This window comes from Ornithorhynchus anatinus, chromosome 4 (genome assembly GCF_004115215.2).
Source record: "Ornithorhynchus anatinus isolate Pmale09 chromosome 4, mOrnAna1.pri.v4, whole genome shotgun sequence".
NCBI classification, from domain to species: Eukaryota; Metazoa; Chordata; class Mammalia; order Monotremata; family Ornithorhynchidae; genus Ornithorhynchus; species Ornithorhynchus anatinus.
Window position 1 is genome coordinate 21,868,076 of NC_041731.1, and position 12,395 is coordinate 21,880,470.

Sequence of the window (12,395 nt, forward strand, 5' to 3'; positions counted from 1 at the left end):
CACACAGCAAATGTCGTGGATCTGGGATCAGAACCCAAGTCCTTCTGACACCCAGGCTCTATCCACTAAGGCACACTTACGTGTGTGTGTGTGTGTATATATATACGGAGAGAGAGAGAGAGAGAGAGGGAGACCTATATGTGTATATATAAATATAGAGAGAGAAATCTGTGTGTGTGTGTGTGTGTGTATATATATATATATATACATATATCGAGAGAGAGAGAGAGAGCGCAGTGTCCTTCACATTCAAAGAAGACACCGACAGACATTTACTTTCCCCTCTTCAAAGCCTTATCGAAGGCCCCTCTCCTCCCGAAGGCCTTCCCTGACTAAGCCCCCCTTTTCCCTTCTCCCGCTCCCTGCTGCGTCACCCTGATTCGCTCCCTTTCTCCGTCGCTCCTCCCGGCCCCGCGGCACTTCTGGGCATATCTGGCATTTATTGATTTCTATTCATGTCTGTCTCCCCACCTCTAGACTGTAAACCCGGTGTGGGCAGGGAATGTGTCTGTTATTGTTCTGTTGGACTCTCCCTAGTGCTTAGTACTTCGTAAGCTCATCGCGGGCAGGGAATGTGTCTGCTCGTTGTTCGGATGGACTCTCCCAACGCCTCGTCCAGTGCTCTGCCTGCGGTAGGAGCTCAGTAAACACGATGGAATGAAGGGGTGAATGACGGCCTCGTTCTCCCGCGACCCGGCGTGCAGCTGAAAGGGGCAAGGCAGGATCCACGGTCCCGGCCACGCTGGGCGCCCAGAAAAGGCCATCCCCTCGGCGTGCCATCGTATTTCACGTTGGCCGCTCCCCCCCCGCAAGGGTGCCGCCCGCGGTGGGAGAACCGGAGGAACGTTTCCGGAGGAGAGGTCGCGGTCCCCGGCAGGAGCCGACTCCCCCGAACGGCCACGTTTCCGACCCGTCCGGCCGAGCCCTCGGATCCCGCTCCTTGGCGCTCCGGAGCGACCGCCGGCCCCGCGGGCCTCGGCGAAAACTTCCCCGACGTTCCTGGCTCCCTTCCCTGCCGGAAGGAGCCCTCGGCCTATGAACGGGCTTTTGTGCTCGACATAGCTGTGCCTCGGCCAACGCTGACTCCCGCTCTCCCTCCCTCCCCTCCCCTCCCTACCTCCCCTGCGGCTCCGCCCCCCTCCCGGGCAGCCGGAGGGGTTGGAGAAAGCGTGCCCGGGCGGGGCGGCCTGCCGTCTCCGCCGCTCGGGGAAGAGGGGCCGTCCCGCCAGGAGAGCCGAAGCGTCGGAGCGCGGAAGATGGGCTTCCCCTCGAAGCTGCCCGAGCCCCGCCCGGCCCGGCCGGGGTCCGAGCGAGACCCGGTGAGGACAGGCCGCGTGCGGGGCCCCTTGGGAAATGCCCCGTGGGCCGCACGCCCCGTGTAGTCTGCCAGGTGAGTCGCGTCGGAAATGTCCGCGGGGGCCGGCCCCGGTCGGCCCGGGCCCCTCCCCGGCGGTCCCGGGGGCCCGGGCCCGGCGGGTCAGCGGCCGGGGCGGGTGCCGCCGGGGCGCCGTCTCCCGCCCGTCACCGTCGCGGTTTCCTCGGAGCCGTCGGGCGGCTCGCCTCGGCGAGGGGACGGGGCCCCTCGGGCCCTAAACGGCAAGTCGGACTGATGGAGAGTATCGCCGGGGAAGGGGGGGTGGAAAATTTCCAGCCACGGAGCGGAAGCCCGTTCGGGGAGATTTCACTAGAGGTTTTCAGTTCAAACAAACAAAAGCCCTTCCCCGCTTCTCCTCCCCTCCGCCCGCCCTCCGCCCCCTCTCGGTCTGGCAGCTGAAACGGCGTGGACCTGCAGCTCACGGGGGACGGCCGAGTGGCGTAAACACGGGGGAGCCGTACGCGGTAACGCGCCACGGGAGGGCGGTGACTCTGAACGGGACCTCGCCATCCGGGGCCGTAATTAGGAACAGATCCAACGCAGGCCTTCGAGCAGGGCGTCCTGGAAGCTCACCGGAAGCCTCCGGAAACCCCTGAGCCTGTTGCTTACGGAGTCCAAATCCCCCCCCGACCGTGGGCTGGGTTCCTTCGTTGGTTCTCTCGTATTTTCGGAGCGCTCACCTTGTGCGGAGCCCTGGGCCAAGCGCTTGGGAAAATACAATGCACGCAGCACCTAGCCCTCCGCCCGCTGTCTCCCTGCCCCGGGGCCTGTAGACTGGAAGCCCGTTGAGGGCGGGGAACGTCTGTCTATACTTGCATTGGACTCTCCCGAGCTCTTGGTAAAGTGCTCTGCACACAGTAAGCGCTCGATAAATGCGATCGGATGAACGAATGGATGGATGAAGGTTGCCGGGGTAGAAACGGCCCGTCGGCCTCTTGGACGAAGCCCGGGCCTGGGAGTCCTGGGTTCCAATCCCGGCTCCATCGCTTGTCTGCTGGGGGACCTGCTCAGGGGCCTCCTCTGGAAAGTGAGGAGGAAAACCGTGAGCCGCACGTGAGACAGGAGCTGCGTCCGACCCGATGGGCTGGTATTCCCTCACTCCTTAGTAGGGTGCCTGGCGCCTAGTAGGGGCTTAAGAAGTACCCCCCAAAAAGCAAAGGCGGAGCACCTCTGCCCGGCCCGCCGCTCGAACGGAGAGCAGCGGAATCTCCGTGCTCCGTTCGAGCCGGAGAGGGGCGGGGGGCGAGAGGCGGCGGTCTTTCCGACGGCAAAATCGACAGAACTCAAAAGTCTCGCAGCAGCAGGGGGGCTTCACCTCCCCGCTTGGAAACGAACAGTGGTATTCAGGGAGCGCCTACCGCGGGCGGAACCCCGTAGCAAGCGTTTGGGAGAAGGGATTGCGGTAGAACTAGTGGACGCGGTCCCTGCCCGTGACGAGCTTACGGCCCAGAGGGGGAGACGCACGTTAATATAAACGATTCCGCGTAAAGGGCCCGGTCGCGGGGTAGAGTGCGGATCGGTACGGTGACAGGCCCGGCGGTCGGCGATATCGATGGAGGTGTACTATGTGCAGAGAACACTGTACCAAGCGCTCGGGAGAGGGCATTATGACAATTAATGGGCACATGCCCTGCCCGTAGCGAGATTACGGTAGAGAGGGGGAGGCCTACGTTGACATGAATAAATCCCGGCTACGTGTGTGGCCGTGGGGTGGAGTACAGTAGTCGGCAATCGGGAGCACTTACTGAGAGCCTACTGAGCGCGGAGCACCGTAATAAGCTCTGGGGAGAGGGCGGCGTGACCGAATTAGTAGACACGTGCCCTGCCCGTCACGAGCCGGGATGCCGCGGCCCGCTCGCCCCCTCTGCTCCGTTGGGCTCCGTGACCCCTCTTTGGAGTGCACGCGCTCCGGGCCGTGGATTCGGGCTCATTACTGGGGTATGCTTTTAAGTGCTTACTAGATGTCAAGCGCTGTTCTGAGCACTGGGTAGAACCAAGTTAACCCAGTCCCCCTCCCACACGGGGCGCACAGTCGGAGGAAGGGGAATGGAGATCGAAGCCACATTTTAACGGGGGAGGAAACCGAGGCCCGGAGAAGGGAGGCGACGCGCCCCAGAGCCCAGAGCAGACAAGGGGAAGAGCCGCGATAAGAACCCAGGGTCCTCTCTGGCGCCCGGGCCCGAGCTCCTGCCATCGGGCCACGTGGCCACGCCGAGCTTGGGAGGTGGCGTTGAGCAAGTAGCCGGTGAAGGGTCAAGCGCGTCCCCCCCAGGGAAGGAGACGTCGGTCAACGAGGGAAAGCGTGGTCTGGCGCAGCCTGAGGTCTCCGGCACAACCCCAGCCCGAAGCCGTGGCTTCCGTCCGTTCGTTCGCGCGTATCCAGTGAGCGCTTACCTCGTGCGGAGCACTGTCCTGAGAGCTTGGGAAGGAAACAGTGACGATCCCTGCCCACGACGGGCGGTCGTATTTATTGAGCGCTTACTGTGTGCAGAATACTGTACTGCGGGCCTGGGAGAGGACGGTAGAGCAGTAAGCAGACTCATTCCCTGCCCCCGACAAGCTGACAATCTAGAAGGGGCCGCGGGCATGAACAGCAGTCGGTAAATGAGCGGTAAGGACGTAAGCGGTGTGGGCCCGGGAAGGGAGATGAGTGAAGGGGGCGAGTCACGGCGAGGCAGAGGGAGCGGGAGAAGGGGAGAGGAGGGGCCTGGCCAGGGAAGGCCTCTCGGGACGCCGGGACCCCCCAACCCCAGACGGGTCTGTTTTGGCGAGAGAAGAACCTGGCGGGGCTGCGGCCGCTGGAGATCGACAGGCCCGGTAGCATTTCGGTCAGTCGATGGTATTTACTGAGCACTGCGGTAATAACAACGGTAATAATGGCATTTGTAAAGCGCTTACTGTGTGCCGGGCCCCGTCCGGAGCACTGGGTACCGAGCCCTCGGGAGAGTCCGGTATAAGTCGTGTTGGTAAACCCGTTCCCTGCCCACAGTGAGCTGACAGTCCGTCGGCTAGTCGATCGGTGGTATTCATCGAGCGCCTCACTCTGTGCCGAGCACTGGACTAAGCCCCGGGGAGAGCCCAGTCCAAGAGAATGGGCAACCGCGGCCCCCGCCCGCAACAAGCTGGAGGGGGAGACCGACAGTAATGGAAATAAATTTGCCCCGGTAGGTCCTGGGTTCTGATCCTGGCTTTGCCACCTGTCTGCCGTGTGACCTCGGGCAAGTCACTTCACTTCTCTGCGCCTCCGTTCCCTCGTCGGTAAAACGGGGATCGAGACCGCGAGGGGACGGGGACCTGGACCGATCCGATTTGCTTGGATCCACCCCGGTGCCTAGTAAGGTGCCTGGCACGTAGTAAGCACTTAACAGATACCGTAATCGTCATCATCGTCGCCACCGTTGTTACTCCTGTGGTCCCCCAGGTCGAGGTCGGGGTGCAGGGACACGAGGAAGGGTAGTTCCAGGCTTAGAGTCCAGCAAGGCCGGCGAGAGACGGAGGTTCGCCGGGCTTGGCCGTCCGCCGGGGCGGGTCCCGGTGGAGCCCGGGCCTCTCGCTTCTGCTGCCGGCCCCCGGACCCTCGTCCGTCCCCAATTTTGTCCGCCTTCTAAGTCGGCCCCCCCCCCCATCCGCCGGCCCCGCTCTCCGGGATCTTCTGGGCAGCCGGTTACGCCCAGACCCTCACGAGAAGCGGCGTGGCGTGGTGGATGGAGCCCGGGCGTCAGCTGCGGGTGACCTTGGGCACCTCAGTTCAATTCTCTGAGCCTCACGTGCCTCGGCTGTAAAAGGGGGATTGAGTCTGTGAGCCCCAGGGTGGCCCGCGATTCTGTCCCATCCACTTGGCTTGTAACGATAAAAACAACGATGGTATTCGTTGAGCGCTCTGCGGGCAGGGAATGGGTCCGTTTATTGTTGTACGGTACTCTCCCAAGCGTTTAATACGGTGCTTCGCGCTCAGTAAATCTGATCGAATGAATGAATGAACCGGGCACCGTATTAAGCGCTGGGATGTTTTCAGGCAAATCAAGCCCCGGACCCAGTCCCTGTCCCCCGTTGGGCTCGCGGTCTCGGTCCCCGTGAGGGATGAGGGAACTGAGGCTGAGTGAAGTGACTTGCCCAAGGTCTCGTCGTATTTGTTTACGGTACTCGCGAAGCGCGTGCGATACGCCAGCCACGTACTGTATGTACTAAGCGCTGGGGTCACGGTTCCTGTCCCACGTGGGGCTCTCAAGTCTTATTCCCGTTCTGCCGATGAATTAACCGAGGCCCAGAGAAGTGAAGTGACTTGCCCAAGATCACGCAGCAGACAAGTGGCGGAGCTGGCCTTAGAACCGCGTCCTTCCGACTCCCCGGCCTGGACTCTGTCCGCCCCGGGGCTGGGTACGGTGCCTGGCGTCTGGTAAGCGCTTAGCAAATACCGTGATTGTCGTTATTACTCTTGCTGGCTTCCCAGAGGGACCGAGCTTCTGGAAGCTGGGAGAGCTTAAACCGAATAACGGTTAGATGTCTTTCGGGTTTCCCGCCCACGCAGTGCGAAGCAGCTGCTTCCTTTCGAGCCGCCCCTGCCTTCTTGTTTTTGGCCGCCCTGGACGCTGTTTCCCTCCCTCTCCTAAGCGTCCCCCTTCACGTCGGGGAACAGTTTGGAGCGCCCGGTTTCCGAAATGCTGAAAAACGCAGCCGGGCTCTCGTGTCGGGAGCGGGGCCCGGGCGCTCAGGTGGCGCTGCCCCGGGAAAAATCGCCCCGAGGCGAAACTCGCTGCCGGGGGCCTGAGCCGAAGGAAACGGTTCTCCGGTGCCTGAAGCGCTGCCCTAAAGGGGCACGACCTGGGCACCCCACCCCCCGCCGCGGCCCAGAGGGGCTCCTCACTTTTCTGGAACCGGGCGAGCCGGTCGACGGCAGACGGAGGGGACGAGGAGAAGTGAGATGGCTTCTGTTTGGTCTTTCTGGTATCCGCCGAGCGCTTACCGTGTGCCAGGCACTCTTTTGAGAGTAGGTACAGGCTAGTCGGGTTGGACGCGGTCCCCGTCCCGCACGGGGCTCGCCATCTCAATTCCCATTTTGCAGATGAGGGAACCGAGGCCCGGAGAAGTAAAGCGACTCGGGCCTGCGATTGGGCTGTCGGCCGAAGGATTGTACTTTCCTCGGAGAGGCGGGCTCACGGGGGGATTAGGGCGACCGAGGGGGGTCCCCTTCCGTCGGGTTGCCGGCCGGCCCCACGGGCCTCACGCGGGGTCATGGTTGACTCTCCCCGGTGGGAGCGAGGTGAGGCGGAGAGAGGCCTGCGCTCTGAGCTCTCTTCATTCTGAACCCGACTGAGTGAATTCTATTTCCTTGTTTTGGGGGTTTTTTTAAGTGGTATCTGTTAAGCGCCGGGCACCGTACTTAGTGCCAGGGTAGGTACAGGCTAATCAGGTCGGACCCAATCCGTGTCCCACGTCGGCCTCACGGTCTTCATCCCCGTTTTACAGGTGAGGGAACCGAGGCCCAGCGAAGCGAGCAGCCAAGGGCAGACGGCGGACGAGTGGCGGAGCCCGGATCAGAACCCAGCCCTCTTGCAGTTTTGCCGCTGGTGGCTTGGGCTAAGCGGGACCCTTCAGAGCTCAGAATGGACAGGGAGCGTGTTGGCTAATTCTGATGGCTCGTCCTCCCCCGAGCGCCCGGTCCAGCCTTCTGCACATGTTAAGCCCTCAGTAAACACCATGGATTGATGGTTTGGGGGTCCTGGCCAAGGGGTCGGTGTTAGCCGAGTGACTAGTAAGGTGCAGCGGTGAGCCGGGGTTTGGCTAGGGACTTGGCCACTCCAGAGGCCCAGAAGGCCAGTGGGCCCTTCCCTTGCCTCCCTCCCCCCGCAAGCCTGGAGAGGAAACGGCCGTGGGGAGGGCAGGTGGGCATAGAGAAGCAGCGTGGCCTAGTGGATAGAGCACAAGACTGGAAGTCAGGAGGTGGTGGGTTCTCATCCCGGCCCTCCCCCTTGTCCGTTGGGTGACCTCGGACCAGCCGTTTCACTTCCCTAGGCCTCGGTTATCTGTAAAACGGGCATTGAGACCGTGAGCCCCACGTGGGGCGGGGGACTGTGTCCAACCCGATGTGCGTGTATCCACCCCAGCGCTTAGCACAGTGCCTGGCACCCAGTAAGCGCTTGACGCGGACCACGGTCGTTATCGTCAGTGCCGGCCCGCGAGGTCGGGCCCTGCCCTCGATCCCTCGCCCTTCCGCCCCATCTAAGTCAGCGACGGGGAGGGAGGGATCCCGGTGGAGACGGCGGCACCGGGGGCCGGCTTGGACGTGACGGTGGGCCGCTGGGAAATCGTACGGAGCGCTTGGGGGGGGGACGGTAGCCCAATAAGCAGACGTATTCCCTGCCCACGAGGAGCTGACGGTCTCGAGGGGGACGTGGACAATTAATAGAAATCAGTGAATCGGAGATATGGACGTGGGTGGAGGCGACGGAGGGCGCACGTCACCCCGAAGTAGGAATGAGACGGGATGCTCGGTGTTCTCCGTGTCGTCCCCGTGCGTCTGCTCTCTCTCTCTCTCTCGAGTCCCAGCGGGCGGTTTTTCGATTCTCCCCTTTGTAGCACACCCTCCCCCAAAGCCACCCGCGCGGGGTTCCTGGTGACCGTGACCCGGAAGGGCCCGCCTTCGGCCAACGTCGTCCCCTCAGGCGGGACGTGGCTCGTGAGGCTGGGGGCTGGGGGGGGGGGGGTGACACCTAGGCTTCCCACTGCCCCGTGGCCCCCTGGGGCCGCCTGGCTGGAGGGTGGCGCCCGGGGCCCGGGAGTCAGAGGGACCCGGGCTCTCATCCTGGCTCCGCCACGCCTCCGCTGGGCGAGTCACCTCACTTCTCTGGGCCTCGGTGACCTCATCTGCAGAGTGGGCATGAAGACTCGGAGCCCCGTGTGGGACGGGGACTGTTTCCGACCTGATGGGGTAGGAGCAGTGTGGCCTGGTGGATAGAGCCCGGGCCTGAAAGTCAGAAGGACCTGGGTTCCCATCCCGGCCCCACCACGCGTCTGCTGGGTGACCTTGGGCCAGTCGCTTCACTTCTCTGGGCCTCGGCTACCTCCGCTGTAAGATGGGGATTGAAACCGCAAGCCCCGCTGCATCCAACTCGCCCTGCTTGTATCCAGCCCCGCGCTCAGTCCAGCACCTGGCACGTAGTAAGCACCTAACAGAAACCGTAATTATTGTTATTCTCCGGTCCTCGGTGGGCTCCTCCTTCATAAAACGGGGATGAAGACCGTGAGCCCCAGGTGGGACAGAGACTGTGTCCGCCCGCTTTACTTGTATTCCCCCCGGCGCCTAGGACGGTGCTCGACGCAGAGTGAGCGCGTAGCGAATATGATTATTGCCATCATTTAAGAAAGCTATCGTTTCAGAGGCAGAGCTTGCCGAAAGGAAACATCGTGGGGCTGGCGGGGCCGGTGGGGGAGGTGCCTTCTGACCTTGCAGGCGCTCTCGGTTCCCGTCCGGGCCCCCTCCTCCTGCCAGGCCGGCCGGCCTCTAGCCGGGGAAGCTCATTCCTTGGGCTTGCGGAGCGGAGAGCCACCCGGGGGGAGTGGGCCGGGGGTAGGGCCAGGCCGGGTCTCCCTCCCCGAGCCCGCCGGGGCCCCAGAAGAGAGCAGCGGGAGCACCCGCCGCTCTGTTGACGTTAGCGTGGCCGCTGCCAAGCGCCCAGGAATTCAAGAGGACCGAACGGGCTGCGTCCACCCGCTCGGGGGCTGGGGGAAGGGGAAGCTATTTGGAAGCCCTCTGCGGGAAGCGTGCTAGGAAGAACTCAAATATTTTTCCGGCCGAGCGGTGGAAGATCCAGAATCCCGTGTCCAGGTTGCGGCGTTTCCTCTCTGCCCTCCTCTAGCCGCAGGTGAAATCCACCAGCGGGGGTGGGCGGTGGTGGCCGTTAACCGTCTGTTTTGTTCTTCCTTTGTTTTTTATGGTATTGGTTAAGTGCCTACTGTGCGCCAGGCACTTCTGGGTGCTGGGGTAGATACAGAGTAGCCAGGTTGGATACCGTCCACGTGCCGCAGGAGGCTCGCAGTCTTCTTCCCCATTTTACAGATGAGGTCGCTGGGGCCCAGAGAAGCGAAGTGACTTGCCCGCGGTCACCCAGCGGACGGGTGGCGGAGCCGGGATCGGGACCCAAGTCCTTCTGCCCCCCCAGGCCCGTGCTCTATCTACTGGGCCTTGCGGCCGGGCAAGACGGTTTTTTGTGTGTTTGTGTATACGGGTGGGTTTTTTAATAGTATTTTTGAAAGCACCTACTATGTATCAGGCACCGTTTTAAGCACCGGGGTGATCACAGGGTAATCCGTAGGTCCCCGTCCATGTCCCGCATGGTCTTAATCCGGATGAGGTAATGAGGCCCAGCGAAGAGACTCGCCCAAGGTCACACAGCAGTCTGGTGGCGGAGCTCACACTAGAGCCCCGGTCCACCCGACTTCCTGGCCCGGGCTCTCTCCACCAGGCCGCTCTGCTCCAGGGGTCGGAAGCTGCCCGGGGGGCCGGCGCGGGGGGAGAGGTGAAACGTGGCCCGTTGGTTGCCCTTAAGCCCGATGTCTCGCGGGCACCCGCTTCCTCGGCTCGCCTCGTGCAGTCCATATCATGGGTCCTGGACAAGACCCTGGCTGTTCCTCTGACTCGGCCGTTTCAGGAGCCCCAAAGAGTTGGCGGTTCACCACCCCCAGATTGGTGTTTCTGCCAACCCTGCATCTCTGCGCTAGACTGTATTCTACGAGGCTCCCCGTCCCCCTGGGCGGGAAGGAGGAGTGGGAGATGTTTACCCGGCGCAGAAGAAGCAAGGCCTGGCGCCTGAGAGAGAGAATTCTGAAGGTGGACGGCCCCCCCCCCCCCCCCCCCCCCCCCCCCACCGGCTCTAGCAGGGTTCCCACGTGTAAACAACCTGGGCCGGTGCATAAAATGCAGAGAATCACTAGCCGCCGTCTCCCACGCCGGCAGGAGGGAACCGCGTGGTGAATGCGAACTGCCCCTAACCCTGAATTCTCCTCTGGGAATGACACCTTCACCCTCTGCCTCTCTCACTGAAACTTGAATCCACTGTTCCTTGGTTCACTTTCGACCTCGGTTTTCACGTGAATTTTTTTTTTTTTTTTTTTTTTTTTTAAGGAGGTCTTCGCCCTTCCCCACCTAGACTGTAAGCTCCTTCCCTCCCCCCTCCGGCCCCCACGGCACTCATGTACTTCTCTGTAATTTATTTAGTTATGTCGATGCGTGTTAGACTGTAAGCTCATCTTGGGCAGGGAACGTGTCTGTTCTGTTGTCCTCCCCCGAGCGCTTAGTCCAGGGTTCTGCCTGCGGTGAAGCGCTTGATGAATATATTTGATTGATCGGTCCATCCCTGGGCTCAGTCAGACGTTCAGGGCGATGGAGTCGGACCTCTTCATGCTCGTTCCAATTTTCAGGGGGGTTTTTTATGGTATCTGTTAAGCACTTACTGTGGAGCAGGCACCGTCTTAAACGCTGGGGCGTGTACAAGGCTGGACATAGTCCCTGTCCCACATGGGGCTCAGTCTTAAGCTCCATTTTTTAGATGACTTAACTGACCCCCAGAGGAGTCAAGTGACTCGCCCAAGGTCACCAGCAGACAAGTGGAGGAGCCGGGATGAGGACCCAGGTTCTTTTTGCGGCGCGGGGGGGGGGGGGGGGGGAGGGGGGTCTCCTCTAACCCGACTCTCCCCGAACGCCCCGGTGTGCTGTCTGTGGGGGACGGGCCCTGGCCGACGCGAACCGGGGGGGGGCCTAGCCTGAGGTGCCATCACTCCAAGTCTCACGTGGAACCGGTAATTACTAGAGGAAGCGGAAGATTTTCCGACGAACCTTGGCAAACCTTATCGAATTCTGATAGAACTAAAGAGGCATTCCCCTCGAAAGGGATCAAAGGAGCGATTTCCCAAGTCAGTCGGAGCGAGGCCCCGTGGCCTGACGGATGGACGTTTCTCGATTTCCAGGCATCTGGCACTAACCCGAATCCTTTGTTTGTCTTTACAGATTGCGTTCTCTCAGCACAGCAACTTTATGGACCTGGTACAGTTCTTTGTGACGTTTTTCAGGTACTTTTAATCATAGATTTGAACACTTCTGCCCCGGGCGCGGGTCGTTTCATCGGTCGGGGAGCCCCGGCGTGGCGTAAGCTCGCCCGTTGACCGCTCCCCGATGCTGTTGTTATGGCAGGGTTCACACATCCCCACTGCTAGAACGGACTTCAAATGGCCGGACGGAGTTGTCCCGGTTCGTACAGGTCGACTGAAGTTGGGTTTGAACATCCGGGTGGTGAAATGTCACGGTCTCGGTTGGCCTCGGTAGAATCGACAAAAATCAACCGCTTGTATTTATTCAGCGCGTACAAGGTGCGGAGCACTGTACGGAGCGCTTGGGAGAGGCCGGTAGAACGGACACGTTCCCCCGCCCACAACGAGCTTACAGTTTAGTCGGGGAGGCAGACGTTAATGTAAATAAATTACGGGGTGAGGCCTGGTGGGACAGATTACGTATGTACCTGTGACAGATAGGTACATCATTGTTAAGGGGCCGGGAGGGGGGATGGACAAAGGGAGCAAGTCAGGGCGACGCAGAAGGGCGCGGGGGAAGAGGAAATGAGGGTTGTGTCAGGCAAGACCCTTTGGAGGAGATGGGCCTTCGGTGAGGCTTTAATGGTGAGAGAGTAATTATCCGTTGGCTATGAAGAGGGAGGGTGTTCCGGGCCGGAGGCGGGACGTGGGTGAGGTAGATGAGATCAGGGTACAGTGAGAAGATTGGCATTGGGGGAGCAAAGTTTGCAGACTGAGTTGTGGTAGGCATGGGTTTGGATGGGAGGTATGGAAGGGGTGATCACTTTGGCTTCTCTGGGTCATAGCGTCCAAAAGACACTTGCCCTTCAGTCGCGCTGTGTCGGAATTACAACAGGTTTCAAAAACCAAAACGGTAATCGCTTCTCGAAATGTCACATTTTTTTTTTTTTTTTAACCATGAAAAAGTGCCCTTTGGTGATGGTTAAATCTGCAGCCC

At 61.1% G+C, this 12,395-nt stretch overlaps 1 protein-coding gene across 2 annotated transcripts in view; it reads left to right on the forward strand.

The window, feature by feature from the left end:
- ATRN (attractin) overlaps positions 1-12,395 on the forward strand; it is a 133,446-nt gene that overhangs the window by 109,227 nt on the left and 11,824 nt on the right. For both annotated transcript variants that reach the window (XM_029062687.2, XM_039911728.1), the window contains exon 25: positions 11,379-11,440. In XM_029062687.2, coding sequence (XP_028918520.2) covers positions 11,379-11,440 — 62 coding nt within the window. The remainder of the gene's footprint in view (positions 1-11,378; positions 11,441-12,395) is intronic.